This window comes from Carya illinoinensis, chromosome 3, assembly GCF_018687715.1.
Source record: "Carya illinoinensis cultivar Pawnee chromosome 3, C.illinoinensisPawnee_v1, whole genome shotgun sequence".
Lineage (NCBI taxonomy): Eukaryota > Viridiplantae > Streptophyta > Magnoliopsida > Fagales > Juglandaceae > Carya > Carya illinoinensis.
The window spans coordinates 14,348,083-14,375,010 of record NC_056754.1 but is presented as its reverse complement, the minus strand read 5'-3'; the positions used below and the strand labels follow the sequence as shown (position 1 = coordinate 14,375,010).

At 37.1% G+C, this 26,928-nt stretch overlaps 2 protein-coding genes across 6 annotated transcripts; both read right to left on the bottom strand.

The window, feature by feature from the left end:
• Positions 1 to 173: 173 nt before the first annotated feature.
• Positions 174 to 15,466, bottom strand: LOC122303401 (probable inactive ATP-dependent zinc metalloprotease FTSHI 4, chloroplastic). Of its 4 annotated transcripts, none has more exons than XR_006240667.1 (18): positions 15,194 to 15,466; positions 14,452 to 14,707; positions 13,215 to 13,590; positions 11,927 to 12,185; positions 11,065 to 11,196; positions 6,402 to 6,476; positions 6,202 to 6,327; positions 5,527 to 5,636; positions 5,366 to 5,444; positions 5,126 to 5,263; positions 4,932 to 5,043; positions 3,596 to 3,759; positions 3,378 to 3,483; positions 2,857 to 2,933; positions 1,820 to 1,963; positions 1,571 to 1,734; positions 735 to 801; positions 174 to 566 (listed from the first exon to the last, which is right to left on the bottom strand). XR_006240667.1 is itself a non-coding variant. In XM_043115178.1 (18 exons), the coding sequence occupies exons 1-16, from the start codon at positions 15,464 to 15,466 to the stop codon at positions 1,591 to 1,593; spliced, it is 2,571 nt and encodes an 856-aa protein (XP_042971112.1). In that variant the 3' UTR covers positions 174 to 566; positions 735 to 777; positions 1,589 to 1,590. The 4 variants fall into 4 exon arrangements, 1 of the variants encoding a protein (XP_042971112.1); XR_006240665.1 differs by having other exon boundaries at positions 735 to 777; XR_006240666.1 differs by having other exon boundaries at positions 1,589 to 1,734.
• Positions 15,409 to 26,018, bottom strand: LOC122303405 (O-fucosyltransferase 38). Of its 2 annotated transcripts, none has more exons than XM_043115183.1 (11): positions 25,604 to 26,018; positions 21,263 to 21,341; positions 20,889 to 20,956; positions 19,802 to 19,890; positions 19,513 to 19,690; positions 18,593 to 18,721; positions 18,133 to 18,269; positions 17,572 to 17,785; positions 17,292 to 17,476; positions 17,105 to 17,200; positions 15,409 to 15,644 (listed from the first exon to the last, which is right to left on the bottom strand). In XM_043115183.1, the coding sequence occupies exons 1-11, from the start codon at positions 25,799 to 25,801 to the stop codon at positions 15,569 to 15,571; spliced, it is 1,449 nt and encodes a 482-aa protein (XP_042971117.1). In that variant the 5' UTR covers positions 25,802 to 26,018; the 3' UTR covers positions 15,409 to 15,568. The 2 variants fall into 2 exon arrangements, with proteins under 2 accessions (XP_042971117.1, XP_042971115.1); XM_043115181.1 differs by lacking the exon at positions 15,409 to 15,644 and adding an exon at positions 16,642 to 16,843 and having other exon boundaries at positions 25,604 to 26,017.
• Between the last annotated feature and the right edge of the window lie 910 nt (positions 26,019 to 26,928).

Below are 26,928 nucleotides of genomic sequence, written 5' to 3'. Positions count from 1 at the left end.
ATATTACTATTCTATTTTTCACTTGAGTTTTCTCAGGCAACTAAAACCTGTTTAAATGAATTCGTGACAAACCGAAGAAACTGCACGTGTCCAAGGACTACCAAGGGGCAAACTGCCAACACCCTTGGCGAAAAACAAAGGGAAATTATATTGTTTCTAGAGCATGACTCAAATGGTTAGAAATGGGAAAGTATATGCAAAACATAAAAGGATACATGTGTATGTAACAGACCGCCTGATTTAGGAGTTACTGGAATTGGTGTCAATTGATATCGCCATAAACTAATTGGCTTCAAAATCAGAAAAAAGATTAATAATAAATGAAAATCTTGTGCACCCCCCAACAAAGAAAAATAGAAGAGTAAAAGGAAAAAATCATGGATGACAGAGGAGTGCAGTTATATAATATGATGAATAACAAAAGTGACTATTTTTTAAGGAACTCAACCACTTGGTTGCACCACACCTCTGGCCCGAATCTCTGAGGATGAATCAATCTTCAAGACCTTGTCATATCTAAAGAAAATTAGCCATACCCTTATTGAATAACAGACACCAGCCAAACACTGCTCATCAAAGAACACAGAAATATATAAGCTTTTAAACTGATGAAGACTGCACTGACTTGCTCAAAGTTGGTTCATAAAAGTCTTCATGAACCATAGAAATATGGGATATTAAGAAAAGAAGAAAACAAAGGTAAAGAAAGAGCGAGGAAATGCAGCCTCAACTACCTCATTCACTCTCTGGGTTGGAGTGATGTAGGCTGGTCACCCCCTGTGCACGAAAGAGGTTGGCAACCTATGGTTAATAAACGCATTAAAACTACCTATCAAAATAATAATAATAATAAAAGTGAGGAAGAAGCTTTATCTTTGTTTCCCTTCATTACATATCCCCTCAAGGAAAAGGAGCCCGGGGCTCTTTCACACCCTAGTCAGTGGCAGCTACCTTTGGCTTTGCGCAAAGTCCAAAATTAACAAAAAAAGCTACACAATCTCTTATTATTCACACAACCTCCACACACCATATTTTTTTTTAATTATTATTTTTCTTTTATCAAATATTTAATATATGGATAATGAATAGAAGAATTCAATTAATTTAAGAAGAATAAACTCAAAAAAAAAAAAAATTAAAAACATTAAAAATTTTAAAATTTTAAAAAATGTGGCGTGTGGAGGTTGGAGAGGTTGAGTAGCATTACTCAAAATTAAAATGTAGGGCTGTGCCCCTACCCTCAAGGTAAAAGAGAAAAAAAAAAAAAAGAAAAAAAAAGGGAGCTAAGGGTACCCTCTCCATCCCAACTTATCTTGGTTCAACATGAGACACTTAACAAAAACGTAAAAATATAGTGAGTTAAGCATAATGTACTTCATATTAGAGGCGAAGATGAGTTCAATAAAAATCTTGTTTGCTTTTCAAGAAAATGTAAATTGAAGATCTTCCATTTTTTGAACGTGAACATGAATTTTGGGACGTCCCGTAGAGGAAAGCAATGTGTAATTGGGATGGTGGGAGTAGTGACTAACAAAACTAAAATTTACACAAGAAGAATTTGCATACAAACCAGGAAAAAATTGTTTACTTTCAAAGGAAATGGCTAGCCATCAAAAGTTGTGGGTTTTCTTCGTCTTCTTCGACATCCATTGAGGCTTCAGCTCTTATTTCCTCAACCCTTTTATCCCAGATACCATCTATTAGCTTCCAAGTTTCATCACTAATGACTTGGGTCTGCGCAAAGATTGAGATGAGTGTTACAAGCTGGCACTATGTTAACGTATGAAAGCATAGAACTCAAGTATACTTTTTCACATACCTCCATTGGGCGGGGAGCACCAAAAGTTGAATATCCAACATTTCCAGGTGCAAATGTAACCCTTCCAGGCAGTGTAATCCCATGGATTCCCCATCGTCCAGCATAAATTAGGGCTCCATATTCATCAGCCGGATTTACAGCTGGCTGAACATGTAGCAAAGGAGTTTTGACCTCAGGAACTTTCACATAATTTGACCCAAAAATACAAAGCCGTATAATGTATGCAAGTTAGAAGAATAATCTAAGGCAGCATCATTGCCATAGCAAGCCCACGGCAGGTTCAAAGAATATTAAAATGCAAAGCTGCCTCTAAAGTAACAATCATTGCTCTAGTCTGAAAATCTGAAAATAACTGTGACCATGTTATTTGATGCATACCTGTCAATGGCCATGTCGCAATGGTTTAGGAATTTATTCACAAATTCCAAAATATGTGTGTGTGTGTGCACGCCCGCATATATATACACAAGTTTTTTTTTTTTTTTTTGTGGGGGGAGGGGGGGTGTTATTTTTAATTTTGGACCAAATACATAGCTTTTATGCTCCACTTTTTCTGCAAAAATATCCCCCAAACTTCACCGTCCACCTGCAACTAGTAACTGAATATGCAACCATAAACCATACAAAACCTTATACAGAAAATCTGTAACAACTAAATTGTCATTGCTTCTCACTTCATATATGTAATATACCACACATCTCTTCCTAGCCCTGACCATGAAAAACTATACAAAAAGTATCACAAAAGAAGTTCTGATAGTTGGAGATTTTTAAAATCCTAGGATCCTAAAGAAACTGACATAGAGTGATTGATAATAGATTATCGCAGAGTACTTTTTTTTTTTTTTTTTGGATAAGTAATTATCGCAGAGTACTTAAGGCAGCAAGGATTACAAAAATTATAAACTTAACATCTATACCATGGAATAACATTAAATGTACGAATACTGAATGTACTAAACATGAATTCTACTTGGATGTGATGACGACCAGCACAATATGACAATCAGTAATCTTTTCCTGAACTCAAGAAATACCTGCGGTATTCGTGGAGCCCTATTATATATGTCCCAAATTTCTCCAGCTTTAATCTCTCCCTTCTCAAGTAAAACATCTGCCCAACATGAAAACAAGCAGCCTATCAGCACCAGCTATAACATTAAACTGAAATTCAATCAAACATTTGAGCTTAACAACACAAATGACTACAATTTTCTCATAGTATAAACTAAATGATCCCATTCACTACTTTTAATTAACTTAAGTTTTTGGGATAATTGATCATTCAAAATAGTATAAGAGCAATAGGTCTGAGTTCGAATTTTGATTCCACACTTTATATCCATTTTAGTTGAATATTCCACATATTGAGCATACGTATTAAGGGAAAGTTCTGACTCCGGTGTGAGGGGAGTACTAGAATATAATTAAACATTGAATTCACCCCTTCCTATCAACTCGGGATTTTGGAACAACTGATAATTTAACACGTTCAACTGACAACCAAATGCAAGGCATTGTTCAATTAACTAGTAAACGAATCAGAAATTAACATGACCTGTGATTGTCTCTACGGCTGAATGGTATTCTCTCAAGACTGATGAGCATTTTTCCACAGCGTAACGCATGTATTCATCTCTAAGTGCTTCAAGTTTGGCAGCAAGCTGTTATAGCGATGAAAAGTAACTGATATTACATATGTACTCCAGAAAAGATCTTGTTCCAAAATAATACACACACACAATTGGAGTTTTATGAGTTGATCTTTCAACGTACATTTGGCACAAGATCACCTTGATTCCTGTAGTATGCTTTCCCAAATGCTGTCATTCCTGTCTGTAGAATCAAGAATTCCGTGCGCTTTGAAGCCTCTAATGTAGCCTTTCCAGAGATCCAACACACATTGTCAACCCCAAACATCTCCTCCTCAATTACTCTTGCTAAACATTGGGGCCATCAGTGAGACATAATCACATTTATTAAAACCAAAATCAAAATAAACAATTTTTTTTTTTGTTAAGTAAGAAAATCGAAATAAACACATGAATAGCATATTCAGCGAATCACTGTTCTTCAGTAATCAGGATTGGTTAAATCACATAGAAACACCTGCTAAGAATATGATCTCATGGCAAACCATTAAGAAATCCACAAAATTAATTGAACATACACGTACTTTTTCTGTACATGATGAAGTAACTACACTTGCGGTTAAAATTCTTCAGGCCTAAATAGTAAATTCACTATACAGGTGCCATAGACTTGCTATGTGCGCTGGTAAATCAATAACCATGCAATCCAAAACCAAAACTTCATACAATCTATACCCCAAAAAGTTGGCAATATGGTAACGTAAAATATAGTTTGTATGCTTACTGTGAAGGTTTTGAACCTCTTTCCAATGGTTTATAAAATCAGACCTAGTAAAACATGTGTGAAAAGGGGTGCTCAAGATCGACCTGGAATCTCAACCCAACTTGACATGTCAGCTTCTAACACACGTGAGCTCACATGGCCAAAGACCTATAGGCTTCTGACATGCCATGGGTTGAATCAAAATAGTGTTGGTGGGATTATGACTTCTGATAGAGCCCTCTCATGCTTCCTTTTTTGTTTTCCCAGTCTCAATAATTCATCCCAATTAACAATTAACTCATTATCTAGCCCAATGGAGGAGAGAGTCCACCCAGCATACACTACAGCTGTCAATCACGCGGTAGTAGTCAACGGAATTCAGGAAAAAATCATTTTAAATCCCCACCCCCCCAACAGGGCAAAAAACCAATTTCAGTGACCATATTTGTCACCCAACTACATTCACCGCATTCCTTAAAAATGCATTGAAACACACCCAAAGGGATGCATAGGTTTTTCATGAAAGAATTTGATAATCAACAAAATTTCCTGTCCATCAAATACAAGTTCATACTTCTTTGAACTCAACTGAAGCCATACTCAAGATAATACATCAATTCGTTCTATTAAATAAAAGGAAAAAGAAGCATGCAACATATTTGGAACAAAATCTCAGAAATAATGAGCAAGAAAAACAAAAGCTGCAGGGAGATATCGAAGATGATTATGCAAAACAAGGTAATATTTTGTTACTTACGAGCACATGCACGCACAATTGAGTTCACATAATCTAATTTTCTTAAGAAAACTCTTCCTGAAATTTCAGCATACTGCATATTTGGCTGGCTACGAATGGATTTTATATCTGTCTGCAGAAGCCATTTGCAAAATTTTGTTTATACTCTATCAAGATGGGGAACCTTTGAACAAATGAGATGACATGAAAATGACCTCAGTGAAAGGCCGATAGGAATCTGGGAAGTAGCATGCAAGAACAGCAACTGCTGCTTCTCTGTACGCCAATCTCAGTTTTAATTCCTCTGGAATTTCTCTACTATCTTCTTGGCCTGTTTCAAATGTGCCCTTTTGCTGCAACTCGTTAAATATACAGAGAAGTGAAAATGCATTAATCACATGTCCAAGCAAAAGGGCTTAATCTTTTCCAGTAAGAGATAGGGAGCCACAACAGACCCTTTTCAAAGCCTCTAGCAGCTCTTCTTGTCCAATGTAATCTAAATCCTTACGGGCAGTCAATATTCCAGCTTCATTCCTGTCATTCAATTGAAGAAAGTGTCAGACTCTATCTTCTAGCGTTGAATTGAGAATGGATATATGGACTAAAAATTTATCACAGTATATTCTGCAACTCTGCCCCAGTAAAATCATCTGTAAGATCTGCAATCTCCTGAAGGAGAGCTTCCTTTTCTCCCTCAGAACGAAAATACTTATTTCTAGCATGCACCTGTATTGCACAAAATATAAATTAAGTAAACAGACAACGAACGGGGCACCAGACCACGCTACTGTACAGCTCTTTCTTTGTTAATGTATTACTCAAAAAGTAACTTAAACCGACTGTAATACAACAAAGATAAAAGATAACACATTCAAACATTTTTTTTATTGGTAAACAAAATTGGTTATTGATAGATAACCCATTCAAACATATAAAGCAAGTAAGATGCATCAAGTCATCATTATCAATTACGTTCTGATTGTAAGAGGTTCATACATTAATTTGTTCTTTACTTATTTATCTTTCTAGCTAATATATATATATATTTATATGTATGTATGTATCTACAACCAACACACATAATTTTTGTAGGCCCAGTCTATAAAAATTATAATGAGTAATACCTGCCGGCATGGACAATTTTAGGATGGGATTGATGCCACTGCTACGAAATATCAAGAAAGCTAGAATTTTAACTTCTTTGGTTTTTTTCCTGCTTTTAAAAATCCCAGTTTTGCAACAGTTGTGTTCTTCACTCCAACAATGGAATAAACATATTGAGCAAAAATACCTTTAATATGGCAAGCCTACCATCTTTTGATGGCAAACCAACTCTTATGATCTTGTCAAAACGACCCTTCCTCAAGAGAGCAGGATCAAGAATATCCAATCTATTCGTTGCACCTATGACCAGCACCTAACAATGCAGAATATGGCAGTCAAAACCAGACAATCTTTTCTTTCCATTCCAGGAGAAGATACAAAGCATACTTGTGATGTGGAAACTTTAAATCCATCCAACTCAGTCAGTATCTGAAGCAGGCCCTGTTCCCTTTCTGCACCACCCTATATGTTCAAAGCAAATTACACATGCAAGGATATGAAGGCAGTCTGGAGCTTTATAATGTTACACATTCTACTGACGTAACTAAGGTCTGTGACTATGAAAACTTTTTTTTTTTTTTATAAGTAATATTAAATTTTATTAATGAGAAGAAGGCATAAGCCAGGTACACTGGAAGTATACATGTGAATACACCGTTTTAAGAGGTAGAAAAAGTTACAAGGAAATCATGGAAGCTGAGACCATTGAACTCTAAAGCCATGGCCCACAAAAATAAAGTCTTCCATAAAAAACCCCTAAATACTTCTATAGATCTTTCCTGGTCCTCAAAAAGCCTATTGTTTCGTTCACTCTAGATGCACCATAAGATACAGATGGGGGCCATTTTCCATAGTGCTGCAATCTGCTCTGTCCCAGATATCCCTCTTCAACTTGCCAATAATTCAGCTACCCTTCCCGGCATTGTCCATGCTAACCCCATCCTGCTAAAGAAATGATTCCAAGTGTCCCTAGCAAAATCACAATGTAGGAGGAGATGATCTACTGTTTCCCCACTCTTTTTGCACATACAGCACCAATCCATCATTACAAGACCGCGTCTTCTTAAATTATCAATGGTTAAGATCTTCCCAAGGGCTGCTGTCCAGCCAAAGAATGCCACCTTGGGAGGTGCTTTACTCCTCCATATACTCTTCCACGGGAAGTTAGGCAAAGGTGAGGCTGCAAGAATCGCATAATAAGAGCCTACCGAGAATTTTCCTTTCCGAGATGCACACCAAACCAGCTTATCATCAATTAAAGCATTAGGGGAGATGTTATGAAGTAGGTTAAAAAACTCTACCAGCATGCTTACTTCCCAGTCATGAGCCTCTCTAGTGAGATTTATGTTCCACACTTGAGTATCATGTGTAGTACCCCACAAGTCTGCCCCATTCGCATCTTTTTCCCTCGCAATGCTGAAAATATCAGGGTAAGCCTCCTTAAGAGCTGTATCACCCACCCATACATCATTCCAAAAGCTGATTCTCTGGCCATTCCCCATACCTAGCCTGGTGTTGCTAGAGAATACCCCCCACCCTTTTCTTATATACTTCCATAACCCCACACCATGTGCCCCCCTTTCCTCATTAGAGTACCAATCTCCCCTAACACTTCCATACTTTGCATCAATCACCCCTTTCCATAGTGCTTCCTTCTCGTAATTATACCTCCACAACCATTTCCCAAGTAAGGCCTGATTAAACGGCCTCACATTATGGACCCCCAAACCACCCACACGCAAAGGTGTGCACACCTTTTCCCATCCAACTAAATGAAATTTAAACTCATCTCCTATGCCTTCCACAAAAAGTCCCATTGTAATTTTTCAATCTTGGAGGCAATGGTAGTTAGAAGGGGAAATAGAGACAAGAAATAAGTGGGAAGATTAGATAAGTGCTCTTGATAAGTGTTATCCTCCCCCCCTTGGACAAATATAATCTTTTCCACCTAGCCAACCTACGTTCTAATTTTTCTAGCACCTCCTCCCAAATTGTCTTCGCTTTGAAAGATGCCCCCAAAGGGAGCCCAAGATACTTCATTGGCAACGAGGAGACCCCACACCCCAAAATACTGGCCAGCCCCTGAATATTACCTACATCCCCCACTGCCGCCATTTCTGTCTTCGCTAGATTTATCTTTAAACCGGAAGCCGCTCCGAAACATCTTAAAATGGCCTTCAAGGATTGAATATGTGCCACATTATCATCACATAACAGCAGCGTATCATCTGCAAATAAAAGATGAGAAATAGTAATAGGCCCATTGCCCACTGAGAATCCTGAGAAGAAACCACCTGCTACAGCGGCCGACACCATCTGACTTAGGGCCTCCATCACGATCACAAAAAGTAAAGGAGATAGTGGGTCGCCTTGTCATAGCCCCCGCGAACTATTAAAGAAACTCACAGGTTCACCATTTACCAAAACTGAAAATCAAGCTGTAGAAATACAATGACGTATCCATCCCTTCCATTTTTCCCCAAAACCACACCTTCCCAAAAGATAGAGCAAAAAGTTCCAATTGACATGATCATAGGCCTTCTCCATATCCAATTTACACAAAATAAATGGGATCTTTGACTTAAGCCTGCTGTCCAAACATTCATTGGCTGCCAAAACCGAGTCCAGTATTTGCCTTCCTCGTACAAATGCATTTTGAGACTTCGAAATGATCTTATCCAAGACCGTACTGATTCTGTTGGCCATGACTTTTGCAAGAATCTTATACACACTGCCCACTAGACTAATAGGCCTGAAATCCTGTGCCTCTCTTGCACCCGGTTTTTTGGGGATGAGTGCTATGAAGGTAGTATTTAAACTCTTCTCAAATTTACCAAAAGTAAAGAACTCCCGGAAAACCAGCATAATGTCCTCTCTTACCACCTCCCAACAAGTCTGAAAAAATGCCATAGTAAAACCATCCGGCCCCGGAGCTTTGTCTTTGTTTAATTTCTTGATGACTTGATGTACCTCAACTTCTTCAAATGGTCTTTCTAACCAAGTCATAATAAGACAATCAATGGTATCAAAAGCTAACCCATCTACTGTAGGCCTCCATGCAAACGGTTCTTCCAACAAATGCTCAAAATGTCCAGCCACATAGTCTTTGATTTTTGCTTGATCAGAAACTACCTCGCCATCAATGTTCATGGACTCGATTGTATTGAACCTTCTATGGGAGTTTGCCACTCGGTGAAAAAACTTTGTAGATCTATCTCCCTCCCTTAGCCACAAAGCCCTTGGAATCTCCTCCATTAATATCAACCTTTCTAATTCTGTAACTACTTGCCCTTTTCGACCTTCCTCATTTTCCACACCCTCTAAACTTTGTAGCTCTTGAAACAAGGATTTCTTCTTTGCTTCTACATTACCGAATACCTGTTCATTCCAAGTCTTCAAGTCCCTCTTTAAGGCCTTCAACTTTCCCGCCAATACCTTGCTCGGAGTGCCCTGCATTTGATACGAATTCCACCATTGCCTGACCAACTCCACAAATCCTTCGGATTTTAACCACATATTCTCAAATTTAAAGGGCCGTTTGCCCTCCGGTATTCCCCCACAATCTAACAAAATAGGAAAATGGTCTGAGCATAACCGAGTGAGTCTTTTTTGACAAGAGTCTGGATATTGTATCTCCCATGAAGGAGATATAAGGAATCTATCTATTCTTGACCAGGCGTTGTTGCTAGACCAAGTATATCCACCTCCCAAGAGAGGTATGTCCATGAGTCCCAACTTTGAAATGAAATCTGAGAATTCCCCCATAGCATGATTTTGCCAACCCTCTCCCGACCTTTCACTTGGAAATCTTGTCACATTAAAGTCCCCCCCTATGCACCATGGCATCTCCCACCATGAGCATAAACCTGTAAAGTAACCTCTGTTCACCCTCTAAATTAGGACCATATACCCCAGCAAAAGCCCACTCAAAACCATCTTCTGAATTTTTAAACAAGCAACCCACAGAATATTCTCCCACAAACTCATCAATATTCTCTACCACTCTTTTGTCCCACATGACCAATATTCCCCCCGACGCCCCATCCGAAGGTAAATACACCCATCCTACATATTGGCAACCCCAAATACTCTGAATGGTTCTTCTTGTGATTTGTTTCAATTTAGTTTCCTGCAAACATATGATATCTACCTTCCATTGCCTAAGTAATGATCTTATTTGAAGGCGTTTATTGATGTCATTCAGCCCTCTTACATTCCATGTCAGGATTTTAGGCAACATTAATCAACTAATCCAGCCCTTCCTCCATGACGCACCCTACTCACGCTCCCCTCTCTACCTTCATAATTGAGAGACCAAGTAAGCCTCTTTAACTCCCTATTTTCCTTCACCCCTGTTCCCCCTTTTTGGTGTCCCGTCTCAATGGCAATAAGGAGTGCCTTGAACTGTTCTTCATATCCTTTACAGGATATCCTTATCCTTTACTGGTCTACTGGCATGAAGCTCCTGTACAGGATATCCCTATCCAAATTACACATGCAAGGATATGAACGCAGTCTGGAGCTTTATAATGTTACACATTCTACTGACGTAACTAAGGTCTGTGACTACGAAAAATAAGAGCAAGCATAAGCAAAACCATTAGTAGATTCTGAGGTTAACATGATATTGCATACACAAAACTCAAATCTGGATTTTCCACTAACATAGCTTCATATAATGATGTAGCCATTGAGAAAGAGTCATGTAGCTTTCTCTGTACTTGGAAAAAGAAGCCTATTTATATGGCTTAAAATTCCAGAATATCATATCTATTGTGGACGTAAATCAGGCCCTTGCAGGAATTGAAGATTACCAATTAAGTGTTACAATACATTTTCAAGGACAAGCCCCTCTCTAGCCAACCATGACCCAGAATTTCCAGAGTAAAGAAGAATATGCATAAAAAATTTAAATACAAAGCAACGATGTTCACACAAGCAACTATACATTTTGTTTTATATTTGAAACAGCATTAAAGAAAACATAATAGAAAACACAACTACGGATTGGTGATGTTAGTAACCATGTGCTTAAATTAAATTATCTTACCCCACCAATATCAGGTCCACCACGCTTGCTACCAATAGCATCTATCTCATCAATAAAAATAATGGAAGGTGCAAATGATCTGGCACTAGCAAAAAGATCCTTAACACGAGATGCTGCCACACCAACAAACATCTGGAAAAGCTAATCAGTCAGCCAATTCTTGTTCAAACTCCAACAGAGGGGAAAAAAAAAAAAAAAAAAAAACTCAACCAAAATAAAGATGATTAGTGCAGTTAGCATGCAGGTTGGTAAATGCTCATTTCAATGACCATAAAACAAAAATAAATAGAAGATGCGATGAATAGTTTTGGTGAAGGAGCTAAGAATCACAATAATATGGAGAAGATTGAAGCAAATCTAACAAGCGAGGAAGGCAAATTAGGCTTCATGGAAGCATATCAGCCAATCAAAGGAACCTCAAATGAATTTTGAAGCATTGCAAACTAACTCAAGATAACAATAAAGTATATGCCCACTGATATATTTATCATTCTATACACAATTTTAGAACTATTTATTTCCTGTTCACATTAGGGAGACCAATATCTATTGCCATGTTCTTGGCTGCAAAATCAAGATTTATTTTCAAAATACTTTTGGTTTAAAAACTGCCAAATTTTAACTTTTCATATGGTTTTGAGTCCAAGCATTATACTTTCAGGATCAGATGGACTGATGGTTCCATATTTTCAGCCACTCCATTATATTAGAAGAGATGTGCCTGGACTGAACTCAGAAGCTATGGTGAACCAATTAAATTTCAAATATGGCCTTTATCATTTGAAGCCACAATAGTTCTGAAGTGACAGCTATGATGGGCCATTTTACATAACCCTAAACGCTAAGAAAAATCATGCCTCACCTCAACAAAATCAGTGCCATTTGCTGCAAAGAAAGGAAGTCCTGCTTCACCAGCAATAGCTTTAGCCAACAATGTTTTACCGGTTCCAGGAGGGCCATGAAGAAGTACGCCCTTTGGGCTATAGATCCCTTTGTCTTGGAACTCTTCATCATTTTTTAAAATCCGTACAATCTCCTGTAGTTCCCTTTTTATATATTCCTGGCCAGCAAAATCATCAAATGTAACACCTGTAGTCTCTTCTGCTGATATAAATTTTGCCCTGGGGTAAACGTAGCTAAAAGTTAGATCCATGGAATTTTGGGGCAAAAATCATTTCTTCAGACATCTTCACAACATGAATGTGTCTGGTTCACTTTTCAAATGAAAAGTGATATTAACAATAATTTCTATGCAAGGTGGTCATGATCTATGCAAGAACTCCAATGACACAACATCCAAGGCTTTGATTTATCAAAGAAGCATCTGTTTCTACTGGTAATTGAACTTTTTTTAAGAGTGGTAGAACACCTTCAAGTCCAGTTTGCATGGCACACATCAATAGGGACCTACATATTCTGGAGCGTAATATATCCATAGTCAATATCTTATCAATAGCTACATTCTTAGTTAAAAGAATCTTTAGGAGAACCAGATTTCCCTAATGAATTTCCTTGGTCTTTGCTCCCTGGCTCAGCCGTAAAAAAGCATCTCAATAAAATCAAGATCCAAAGAGAAGCATGCTGGTAGGTTGAAACTTAAACAATAAATCTCAACTATGTATGCTTCAAAATGCTCAAAGAGTCAAAGATAGTAAGGCCACACCATATTTAGCATCAAACTTGTCTCTGAAACACCTCTTTCCTCAGCCCCTTATATCTGAAACTGATTTTAATTAATTCATTGCTTTGATTTTTCAGATTTTCAAGGAAAAAACAACTCACTCACCCTCTGCCCACTCACAAAAAATGCCTACCATTTCTTAATTAAGTACAGAGATTTGGCTTTTAGCAAGCAGGTGACTAAAAAATCAACTCTACAAAGAAAAACAAAATGACTGAAATTAATAGTGCATATGTTACCAAGGAAGATGCACGAGCATTTCTCAAAAACTCAAATATATTACAATAGCATCAAACACACTAATTTAATGCATGGCCAAGAGAGGAAAAAAATACAAAATGTGGTACTTGAAGTTCTCATGTACAAAAAGAATGGAAACAATTGACTGAACTTTAATGTTATTCATATACAAAAAGAAACAGATTAATTTTCCAACGACCAAGTTACCAAGAAATCAATCTCAACTTACCGACTCTTGCCCAATGATCCAAGTGCACGACGCTCAAGCGGCAGCCTGGTACTTTTGCTGGGAGTTCCCAAATCACAGGGTATTAACTTTGCATAAATCGGCCTCATTATGCTATCAATCCAGAGATATAAGACAATAGATAGGGCAAGCCGCATGGACCATATGACTGTGGTTGCAACAGTTGAGTACACTTCCGCTGGTACCAAGTTCAGATTAAAAACATCAACATTTACTATTTGCTGATGCAACTTGTGCCAAACATCATTCCAACAATCAATTGGCATACGGTCCACCGCATGACGCCGAAAAATAATATCTTTCTTTGAATTCCCATCTATTCCTTCCATTTTTCCGTCTCTGTAGTATGGCAGGATCACTGTGAAAATAGGTATATTATGAGCAGAAGATATCAAGGAATTAAAGATGATGCATGACTAGTTACTAAGTTCTAGGTAATCAACTGGCATTTACAGTTACCATCAAGGGATGGAAGAACAATAAAAATGTTTTTAGAGGCTAAGCCAACCAAAACACCACAATGAATTGCTCAAATAACAATATCTACCGGCATAATATTATTAGACCAGATGTAGCACTTGGATAATGCAACTGAGTTTTTTAAAGTAACATTGGCAATGATGCCAAATCATCAAAGCAGAGAATTAATATGCACATGCACATCAAACAACCAAAAGGAGAAGGAACAAGTGAAATGGTGCCATTTTGGAAAACTATAGAGAAAAGACCATGATCTTGAATTCTAAGTTTCAAAACTCAAAGATGCTACTCCACAGACTGCATAGTCAACATTCAACACTCCAACAATTGTCATAGATTTGGTCCATTAGATATCACTTTAGTTATAAACCTATCTGGGTGACCCTAATCCTAAGTTATAAACCGCATCAGGCTCTAACCCTAACCATGCTCTGATTTTTAAGGGAAAAAACTATTGTCAGTTTATCCAGTTAAACGTCTCTGAGTAATTTCATCCATACAGAAATAATCTGGTTGAAGGAACTCAGGAAAAATCCATGCTTAGACCACAATTTAAAATTAATGAAACCATCACTGTGGACATTATGGATATTTTTTGAATCATAACATAAAAGTCCTTTCATAAGTGAATTGGTCTTTATACCAATTAGTAGGAATTAAAGCTCACCCATTAAAATGACAAGCCAAAAAGTTTTAAGATTTGATATTAAAATAATAGCAGTTAAGAAAAAAGCGCAACCTGATATTGTTTGACCATAATTTGAGTACTCCAAGAACTGGACATTGTTTGAGTTCAGAAGTCTCCAGAAATCACTAAATTCAATCCTGTGTGAGTTCTCAGGATCCCACTCTGTTCCTTTCAACTTTCCGCGAATACTCAACAACGCCCTGCTCCAATACGAGGCCATGACAAGCTGCCTCTCTAGCTGCATATTGGCCTTGTTCTCAAGCTCTTCCAACTTATTTATCCGTTGCCTCTCTGCATCCTTCAATTTCTGAAACATTACAAGACTGAAAAGTTTTAGAAATCGAGAAATCCCAATGCGTTATATATATAGCCAAATGGGTATCGGATTTTTCTCAAAACATGAATTAAGAAACGTCAGGGACTACAAACTCTGAAATAGTTGTTTTCCAGAAAATCTGCGGCACCAAAAAACTAAATATTAAAATAATACGATTCACACATTTTTTGCATACTCTTTAGATTGATATATTCGTATTCCCATGGACACGTGAGTGGTTTAAATCATAGAAATTACGAATTTTTAGTACTTGGAAAGAGAGCGAATTCACAAACACCTATATCTCCATTCACGTGACAAATTCCAGAATTACGCATGAACGCAGTATAAGTAGTCAAGCAGAAAAACATCAAATTTCATAACCAGTTCAATTAAGCCTACTTCAACTTAGCTTGGCTACAGTCGATTTTCTCATTACTCAATAAACCCATAAAAGTTGAAATTTGATAGCAAAACCTCGAATAGCTGAGCGGACTCGTCGTCTTCCTCTGCCTTGGTGGATCCTATAACTGAGTCCGACCCCGAAGCTCTAAAGGCACTAATTCTGAGCTTCCTCTGGTCAATTAGGACTGGCAGATTCTTGATGCGTAATTTGGTTCTATATACATGGGTTTTACAAGGTGCGCAAAAGGATAAGAAATGTGGGTACTGGGTGAGAAGGGTTTTAGAGGGGTATAAGGGCTTTAGGAGTTGAATGGAATCAACAGGATTCGAGAGGTGGGTTTTCATATTCTACCATCAAAAAAGCGGGTGTCTTTCTCTATTTCTTCTTCTTTCTCTCTGCTTCCAGGGTGAGAAAATAGCAGAGAAGATGTTCGGAACTTCGGAGTTCTATCTAGTACAAGCGCCTGCGCCTGAGTTTTTCTTGTTGGTTCCTTGAGAGAGTGGACAAAAGCGGCGCGTGTTGCTGTCAAACGAACAAATCGAATTAGAGATTTTGAGGAGACATAAAACCATATAACAATTCATCACTATATCTTTTTGCATAATGCTACTTTGCCGCCCGGCGATACCATTCAAGTGTGTTACTTGGCAAATTTTTTTTTTTTTTATTTAATGATTAAAAAAGTAATTTTAAATATATTGATATACTTCTTTATTTTTTAAAAATATTTAAATATATTAAAAAATGTGAAAAAAATTTAAAAAAAAAAATTAAACTGGATGACACGGCCGTCAGTAAAAGCTAGGCAGCATAGTAACCCAGTCCTAATCTTTTTGAACAATTACAATTATTAAATACTAGTCCCAAATAGACAAATTACATTCAAGGTTTTTTTATTTTTTGGTATAAAAATGAATTCCATTAATAAATAATAATTTTTTTTCATTTTTTTAAGATAGATTTTGGATAATAGATAGGTAGTAACGGGTAATAAAAATATCATTACCCAGTACAACATCAGAGCTTCAAAATTCAAAAGAAAAACACAACACAAAATTTGATTTGTAATTCTTGCTTATTGAATTGGAAATTTCGATTCATTTATATACTTCCACTAATTTGGTTGTTTTGTTTAAACTTTTCTTTTGATATAGATGAGGAGAGGAATCGACAAGTCGTTTCTATTGGGACGGTATAGCAACTATCTTTTAGACAAGAACAACGATATTTTAAGGCCTATACACCACATATCATCCCTGTGATATAATTTAATTTATAAAATTCAAATTTTAAAATTTACTTTTGAAATCAAATTATCTTCTATTCAAGACTGACAGTTAATATTGCTTGACTCATTTATTTTAAGAGTCACATTTTAATCGATTGGGTAAAATGAAAGAAAATAAATAATTTAGGATCCAATTGAAGTGAAAAATGACAAAAATAGGTAACAATTTGTGAATGAAAAGTGTAATTAAACCCCATTCCCCCACCCCCCCCCCCAAAAAAAAAACAGAGCTTGGCATTGATAAGAATGATTAAATTAAGGGTTAAGTGAACCCAAAATAGCACTGTCAGGGCATTATGTCATTTGAAGCTGCCTTTTTGAACTACATATACATTCAGGGTATGGATTTTCATAAAAGGATTCTTCAGTCCTGAAACGTGCTCGGCCTTTAATTCCTGGCAGTGAACCTCTTCTTTTCCTTGGAGCTCCTTGCCTACAATTTTGGTGAAGAAAAATATAGAAGTTCTTTGGTTCTACATAGCTTGTAAAATCTTGTTATACTAGGTCAATTCCATAAAGCAAATACGTAATTAGAGGCTAAAAAAAACTACTCTTTAATTTGGTGATGTTACTGTTAGTAATGAGCAGCACCATTAACAGAGCTAACTTGTGTTTGAAAAATACAATGGGGATATTTAATTCCCAGTTAACAATCCCGTCATAAAGCTATAGCATACATGTTCTTTTATATTACCTGTTCTCATGCATCTGGCGAACAAGAAAAGACAATGCGGATCCTTCTTTAAGCTCCCCAGTTTCCAGCTTATCGAAAACTTCGACTAGTCCTTTCCTGAAGATGTAGTGGATAAAAGAAGGGAAATAAGATATGAGAAACAGTTCCTGGACAAGTCCCTACGATAGGTTCTTCGACTGATTACTACCTGTCAGGTGTGATTGTCTTGCGGTGGCCTAGATATCTACGGTGCCCCTCGACAGCTCGTGCCATATTACCAGAATATGATGGGACAAACACATCACTCTCTACAGAGATAATGTAATCAAGAGCTGCATTTTGAGACGCATGATTATTGAATGCTTCCAATTCTTCCTGGGTTGCAAGTGTTTCCTGCCACCAATACAGCCGCCATTTCATCATACTCACAGAATTGGTGGCACCAAACTAATTTTCCTAAGCAGTTAAACTACAATTTGTTAACAAACCTTGAAAGCTATGTTTGGGAAGCTGGACGTTAGCTCCGAAAGGTGAGTATTACCACCATAAATTTCTCCAGCCGCAATATAAATTAATGTTGATTGAGGATAACCAAGAGCCCGAAGAAATATCCCGACCTCTTTGGGTGTTAGTGGACAAAAGCCTCCAATTCTCTGTTCTGTAGAGTTTATCACTTTGACCTTCCAATGGTTTGTAGTCTCCCTGAGAGGGAAAGAACAATCAGCCAAACAGCATAATCATCCCTGTGGATTTTTTTAATCCCTTCTAGTTTATTTTATTACCAAAGCAAGATTTTTTCCACAAAAGCGGCACTTATAACTGAAGGGCATATAGAGGATGCAATCCATCGCTCTAATTTTTCTCTCTGAATAATAATACCATTGAGTGCACCTACATGGTGATACATATACAAGAGGCTAGAAGGTTGCCTATGTACCTAACATGCAAGGGTGATTGCAAGCGTATGTGTGTTTATGTCCATACTTAATATGTGTGCATGCTGGCATGCACGAATGCATGCAAAACACACAACTGAGTAATTTTCTCACCTCATAATTCTCAGCTCTTCAGATTCTGCATCAGTCAAACCATAAGTACAACCAGTAAAAGACAACATGTCTTTCTCATATCTCAGATGAAGAGCTATGTATCTTCCTCCTCGTGCTCTCAGCCGCTCCACCAGCTTCTGCGGTGTCACCATCATGCATGCTCAGAACCTAATTTAACAGGAAGCCCCATAGGAGACCTCTTAAATGAATCAATACAGATATGGAAAATAAACCCGCAATCATGTTCACTGTGGACGTATGTATTTGTTGCATGGTTTTAAACAGTAGCAGTAGCATGATTTCAAAAGTACAATAACCATTTCAAAATTTGTGAGCAATCCAATCTAAATCTCAGACCAGTTGTTTCACCATCAGTACTTAATGCAATAAACTAATTCTTAGAGCCTGGGATCCAGACTTCCAATCACAGGAAAAGTACAAAAGAATCAGCAATTCAAACCTTTCCCAGGCTCTCGATTGGGGGAGAGAACCGGAGTGCATGATATAGAGCACGACATCTCAACCTCTGCATATCAAGAGGCAAATCATTGTTTGCGAGTCGAGAATCTGATTTTGCAACATGAACTACCTGCACATATGCACTCATTAATCATCCATGAATTCAGCAAACTTACACTCCTGTAGCTATAATTTTGTATACCGTATTTAACTCCACAATCCCAACCCAAATACTTCACAATTAACAATAATGGGACATGCTTGGGTATGAGGAAATCTATCCCACCACTTGACGAACCAATTGTGAACAAGGATATCATTTTTCTTAGCATAACTCCACTTCAAAATCCAGGGAATTTTGTATTTCCTGCAGAAGTGGAGGGAAACAGGGAATTTCTGACCATATTTCTCATCCACCACCAAATGCCAAAAACTCTCCCTTTCAGAAGCATAACGTCATAACCACTCCTCAAGAAGCCGCAATTCAAGATCCAAAATTAAATAGAGAAAAAGGATTGTTTCAGTTAGAAATCTAATTAGACTGAATAAGAAAAAGGTAGATAACATCCCCTTTGTTGAGGGAATTCTTGTACCCTCAACAATCAAACAGAATAAGGTTTCCTACCCCATGGTTGACTAACTCCTCTAAAGTGTACTGTCCCTAGAAAGCATAGGATCACTTCTTTTTTATATATAAGCATGAACATGACTATAAAAGCCTTCTTCACTTCTATGAGTAAAAATTCCCCTAAAAAAAAAGATGGAAACGGGAAAAGAATTGGTAATTTCCCCTAGCAACAATCATCAGTGGCACCAAGCTCAGCAGCAGGAACCTTTCAAAAGTAAGGTAATTTCATCACTCCAGAACCAGATCTTGACCGGGAAAAAATATCGAATCCTACAAACAAATATTCTACATACCTGATATTCCTTCCATAATTGTGTCCGCTCTTCATAGTAACCCATGCCAGACCAGGAAGTGAAATGCTTCCGAGCCCGAGGAATGGTTTCCAACTTCTTCGGGAGCTCCTTCACAACCCTGATGTCTCCTTTTAAGGCTTCAATGAAATGAAGCTCATCAAATATATCTGAAAAAGTACTGTGCATTGGGGATACATGACAGAAGAATGTGTAAGAAAAGAAAAGAGAGAAATAAAGGTACCACGAAAATCCAAAGTGCTGAAAACGGAAAAATAATTCTAATGACTACCTAGAGTCTTGCCAGAATGAACGCTTATCTAGTTGAGGAATGACTAGGGTAGCATTCATGATGCGTGCAACAGCAACCATGTCAGATATCTTCAAAAAAACAAAGAATTGCAGCTGAAATTCAATTGACAAACTATATAAAGCATAGATTGGGTTAAACTAAGACAAACCACTTACATAACTAACTGATTCCAATAATGTATTAAAAACCTCTATAGATCAAACATCAGTTAATTTTAAATATTCAAACTTTCAAAGGAGTTATTGTACAACCACAGGCTTTTATGTCTTCTCATACAGAGTGGCAATATAGTTTACTACCGACAAAGTCTCTTACATAGCTTTTGCATACATAAATACATTACATGATGCCATTAAGACAGATGGAGCCAGCAATGTAAGTAAACATCAGTTCCATCTGTTTTTGATTAATACAACTTGTTTATTCATAAAAAAAAAATGTAAGTAAACATCAGTTTTAGAATTCAGATCCAGCACAGATGCAGATATATCATATCAGTTATAATTATCGAAACAATTATGGGCCCATTCAGGATGATGGTTCAGCTAAAAAGTAAGAACCAAACACATGCATCCAAAAGGTAGTTTCGAATAACAGAACCAAAGCATAAAGTGCCTCACAGAGAAATATTAGGATATTTTCGCAATGCAAGGTTTCAATTCCAGGTCAACATTTGCTTTCACAAAACTGGCATGAGGAACTCCACACGGACATCCAATCCTTTTTGGAAGACATGAAATTTTGGGAAAAATGGAAATATGTTCAATTAAGCCCCAACAGCACAATAAATTCTACAATAGGTATAGGGGTAGAACTAACCATTAACAAGATCTGAATTCCCCTATCAAAAAAAAAAAAAAAAAACATGATCTGAATTCTTGCATTGATTTATAAGTTGGACACACTATCCATGAAGTATGTCCACAAAAACACCATGTTCAGCAAGAGGAGCTATCTTAACACACAATATTTTTCTAATTTTAAACAACAGCCAAAACGTATGACTTAACACACAAGTGGAGACAGAGGGAAAAAAGTGCAGGATATATAAAGGTCAGTAACTTACACCAGTGCGCATTTGATTTAGTCCTCCATTACTTCGAACAGTTATATAGTGCTCTGATCCTTGGGCAACTGGCATAGTGAAAGAAAATTCAGAGACACTGATTCATTCACTGTGACTGAAGAATTTGAAGTATGGGAAGAGAGATCTGCTCTGGCATAACCAAGAAACTACCATACACTTGACAGGAACAAATACAAGAGCCATGGTTTTAAGAGTAAAAATTTCATCTACATACGTCAAGAGAGTAAAAGAGAGTAAACTTTTTTTTTTATAAGTCAGTAAAAGAGTAAACTTAAGAGGAGCAAACAAACATTTTCCATCCTAGAGAGAGAGAGAGAGAGAGAGAGAGTATGAAAATATCATGTAAGTGTAACCTTTATATTTAGAAGTAGGCTTGACACATGGGTGTAGTCCATAGCCGAAAGGAGAATCCCAAAGTTTTTCTTCGGGAATCTGCATCATTGGAAGTGGAGGACAGAAGAGTTATTCATATTTATTAAACAAAAGGCAAAACTTGTACAAAATCTTTCCCAAAATCAGTTTGTAAAATTTGTAACGGCTGTTGAAGATTATGGAAAATGCATCACATTTACATTATTTCGGCCATATCCACTTCATGAGAAAAAAGTTTTTTATTTATTTTTGATAAGTAATAAAAGCTTCATTAAGATAAAGATGGGCATAGCCCAGGTACACTGGAGGTATACATGAACATACACCTATTTAAGAACTAGAAACAGAAGCAAGAAAATCATGGCAGCTTAGGCCATTAAAATCATGGCAGCTTAGTATCATAAAAGTTTTTTATGATACTTATTAGGTGAAATTTAACTTTTTACACTGTCTTGGAATGATGAATTAAGTAGCAAACATGTCAATAAGGAAGGAATAGTACAAAGAACAATAAAGTCACATTATAATTTATAATTTATAATTTTCAAGTTCCCAGAGCAGTACCTGCAGAGTTAGCATCTTTCTCTAGTAAGCACATTCTGTTCCTTGTCTTTTATTGGGTTCCCCCACCGCGGGGGGTGGGGGGGGGCAGGGGCGGGGGTTGCTCACAAAGACTGGCACTATGTAAATTTGTCGTTTCTTTCTTCCCCGCCTAAAATGATTTAGTTTTTTTTTTTGGCACAAAGTCACTAATCCTGGGAGTGCATAGACCCTCGACAACGAGTTTCCTGGTACACCTTGGGTAATTCAAGGGGAAGTTCTCCCAATCCGATGACCCTAGAAATTGTTTACACCTAAAAGGATTTGAATCTTAGCCCTGGAGGAAGCATACCACCAAAACCAAGATTTTTTACCACTTGAGCCAACCCCTAGGGATTTGATGTACATTAGTTACAACTGTTTTTTTGATAGGTAAAAGTAAGTTTCATTAATAAAAGAGGCATAACCTGAGTACACTAGAGGTATACAAAGAACAAGCCAGGTTACAACTAAGTACTAGTGAGAGTTACAAGCAAAGTATGGAGATTATTGGTGTTACAAATAATGGCCGAAGCCCAGGAAAGCAGTGTACTGTAGAAAAAATGTTTCAGTTCAGCCATAGAGTGCTCCATATCTTCGAAACACCTCTTGTTTCTCTCCAACCACACACACCACATAATGCAGTGAGGTATCATTCTCCACACTGCAGCAATTTGAGCATTTCCCAGGATACCTTTCCAACAGCACATAAGATCCCGAACACTTCTAGGCATGACCCATGCCACCCCTATCCCATTAAAAACTTCATACCATAAACACCGGGCCACTTCACAGTGTAATAAGAGATGATCAACTAATTCCCCATCACACTTACACATATAACACCAATCCGAAATAATGAACCCACGTTTTCTCAAGTTATCCGAGGTAAGTATCCACCCAATAGATGCTATCCAGACAAAGAATGCAATTCTGGAAGGTACCCTGCACTTCCAAATAGCCTTCCAAGGATAGCTATGACCATTGGATAAACCCAAGAGAGCCGAATAAAAGGATTGCACCAAGAATTTTTTTATTTCCACTTGGATTCCACGACAGCCTATCCCTCATCTCATTTCCAATTGATATAGCATATAATGAGTCAAAAAAACCAGAAAACATGTCCAACTCTCAATCTTGAGCCGCTTTTGAAAATCTCAAATTCCAATGAACGGCACCATTAGAACGTAACAATAAATCAGCCATAACAACCTCTTTATCACATGCAATTTGGTAAAGCATAGGAAACACCTGCTTAAGAGCCATGTCCCCGCACCAAACATCGCGCCAAAATAAAACACTGTTGCCGCTTCCAATTATAACTCTGAAAAATTGAGAAAATCTGTCCCAAACAGCTCTTATGTTTTTCCACAATTCCACTCAATGTGCACCCCTGACTTTGTTAGAGCACCAACCCCCAACCCCCCCAAAACACCCCGCGTGTGCGCGCGCGAAGACTCCCATACTTGGACTTTATCACTCTCTCCATAAGCCCTCTCCTTCACTATGATACCTCCACAATCATTTCCCCAATAATGCTTTGTTGAAACTTTGATAATACTAATTTCATGCTCATAAGCATTTTCAATGTCCAATTTACATAACAGTCCTGACTCCCACAATCTCAATCTACAATTAAGACATTCATTGGTAGTTAACTGAGTCAAGTATTTGCCTTTTGGTTACATATGCATTTTGAGAGTTGGAGATGACACCAATTTCATTCTATATGCAATAACTTTGATCTTTTGGCATAAGGGCCATGAAAGTAACATTAAGGTTCTTTCGAAGTTGCCCTGCATAGGAAAATCTCAACACACTTTAACGACACCATCCTTTGCTACATCCCAACATACTTGGAAAAATGGCCGTAGAATAACCTTCTGAACCCCATGCCTTACCACCATTCATGACACTACCTCCCACAACTTGTTTTCCTCAAAAGTATTGTCCAACCACAAGGCCTCAACTGTTGGGCTTCTTTGTATAGAGTATTGTTTTGTTTGTGTGCAGTCCGGTTTGATAACCCAACTTGACAAGTATCTGTTTGCAATTTTTTGAGGGGATTTTCAACAAGGCCTGGGTATTACAAATTACATGGAGATTTAAATTTCTGCCATTCTATTAATCAAACTTACCTTTATTCTCTGAGATAAGATACACAAGGAAGAGAATAAAGGAGTAATACCAATCCTCTTTATAGAACAAGAAGTTGATTATTGCTCCTTTATTTTCAATAACTTGTATATGCTAGGACTGAAGTCTTATCAATTTGTAGATGGAGATTCGACAGCAGCTAAGTCTAGAGGGAAATTATGAGCATTACCTTCACGCATAACTTTCATACCAAGGTTAGCACGGTTAATAATATCACCCCACATATTAATTACGTGCCCTTGACAGCCCAAATTGGAGCAATCATGGACAAGTCTCGTTGTTCGGGAAAATTTTTTAACCTTTCTTGGCTCTTAATCCGACTCAACCTGCTAATTAGAGTTTACCATATATTGTACTAAACCGTTGTACAGCCGCCGCACTGCATCCTTAATTATCATTTGATAAAATCATCTGCAGCTCTGTGGACGTAGGCACATTGCCGAACCACGTAAGTCTTGTGTTGTGTGTGATTGCTTCCAATTTTGCTTTTTTTTTTTTTTTTTTTCTTTTATCATTCCTAACATCGACCTCCTCAAGCGAAGGGAAATTCCATCCAACTTAGGTCTCTAAGTGAATTGTTCCATGTGCAAATTGTGCAATTTTATGCACAATGTGATTAATAATCTTCAAAGGATCAAAGTGTGCCATTAACAAACAAAGAATCAATGGAATTATTCCTTCTAAGTGAATTGGGCACCCTTACAAAAATTATACATTTATCCCCTCTAGAAGCCCCTTGATTTTTGTCTCTAACAGATTTCTTCAATTGGGATTGTCCTTTCCAATCACCAAGTGTTTCCTTCCTCAACTTCTCTTTAACATCCAAGAGTCCTTTTACCAACAAAAGAAAAACCTCCAAGAGTCTTTCTTCCCCAATCATTTCTTTAACCCTTCAAAGGGAAGCTTATTCAATCATTTCAAAGCCCTTTAACCCTTCAAAGGGAAGCTTCTTTCTTTTGCCAAAACCACCACCACATTCCAAACTTGTAAATCACTTTCCGAGCTTTTAGTATACGTGTCAAGGTACAAGTTGAAGAACCTTGAAAACTGTAACTGTAGGAATCACACTAATAGTCTAATATGCTTATCACACGTTTTATTTATTCTTCAATTTATCCTATCAAACAGCAAAAGCCAAGCTCCAGTTCTCTTCTCGTAAATATTTCAATTAGTTAATTACTTTTATAATCTCTTTTAAGAATAGTTGCCATTTCAACCGAGTGAGTATCGATATCCATGCTCAAAATCTCCAATTTCGGATCTATCTCAGAAGCAAATCCAAGTATCCATAGACTTCGCCGTAACCAATAATCAAACACATGTAAACATAATTAAAAAGAAGAAGAAGAAGAAGAAGAAGAAGAAGAAGAAGAAGAAAGAAAAAGAAAAGGCAAAACAAAAAAAAAAAAAAAATATCCATACGATTATAGCAACGAAAAAAGGAAACCCAGAATGGAAATGCAAAGATCAAATCAAAAAATCGGCAAAACTGCAAAAACCCCAACTACCCATAAAAAGTTACATCACCAGAAGCAAAACACAGAGCTCAAAACCACCAAAACAGAAAGGTTGAAACAACGTCATACCTGCTCTGATTGCAATTCTCCAAATAAAAGCGGTTTTCGCTCGTCTTCCTCCAAGATACTCCTCGTATAGAACAGAAAGACGAAGATGGAGAAAGCAAAAAGAGATATAATGTAAAGTGTGAGAACATAAGGCGACGGTTTTCGTGGGAGAAATCTGATAGCTAAAGTCCTGTTGTGGGAAGACCCTCTGTTCACCATTTCGGCCACTACAAGAAGGCTACAACGGAATCAGATCTACTTGCATCGCAGCCACCGCTCGCTGCTCTCTTTATTGGCGGCACCCACCAAACAGGTCGTAGGTGTGTGCGATCCTTCACTCTAGTAGAAATTTGGATGGTATGTTAAAAGCTGATTGATTGTGGCTGGCCATGAGTCCATGAGTATTGAAAATATGCCGGGCCATTTAGCCCGAGTGTCCGCCTCGAATTAATGTAATGAGAACTTCGTTTTTCTTTTTCTTTTTTTTTTTTTTTTTTTTTTTTACCTCCAAAAAAGAGTATAGGGGAAGAGGCCAATGAGCAATACTAGATACAGTCACTTTCGCGTACTTTTTGTACATTCCATTGATATGATTGGCTGGATTAATTTTTTTTTAATATCCAACCAATCATATCATTAGAGTGCACAAAAGAATGCACAAAAAAGACTACACATAAAATTTTTGAAGGCGAATATGTCTTTCCCTACGCAATAAAGAAGCACAGCCATGGACCTGTCATGCACGCACAGAAACCCACGAGACTTCTCGTACATACTGCAGTGAGTTCTAAGGCTCACTTGATTGTATGATTAAAATGAGATTAATTTAATTTAATTTAATTTTAAATTAATTTTAATATTAATTATTAAATTATTAAATTTATCTCAATTTAAAATTTATTTATATGAGAAATTTATAATTTTTTTTAACTCAATACTTCTTTATAAGTAGGACTCACAATCTTTTTTAATTTTTCATAAATATCTCTAAATTTATCTTAACATTCAAACACATCTAGATTCAATTTTAAGTAAGCTCTATAAAACTCATTACATCTTCTCAACTCACTATTATTTATAAATAACTTAATTCATCTCAATTTAATTCAATATCTAAACACAACCTTGTTATATTAATGTCACATCATTAAGAAAAAGCAATCTCTAAAAAAGTTTTAAATTTCTTATTCCCTCCTGTTTTTCCTCTCTCAACAAATATATCCTCATTTTACAGTAATCAAAACAAATTATTGAGTTGTGTGTTTTAATCCGTACAGAAAATGTCATCTCTTTGTATTAACAAAGAGAAGAAAAAGGTCGAGATATAGAGATATTGCATAGTAGAA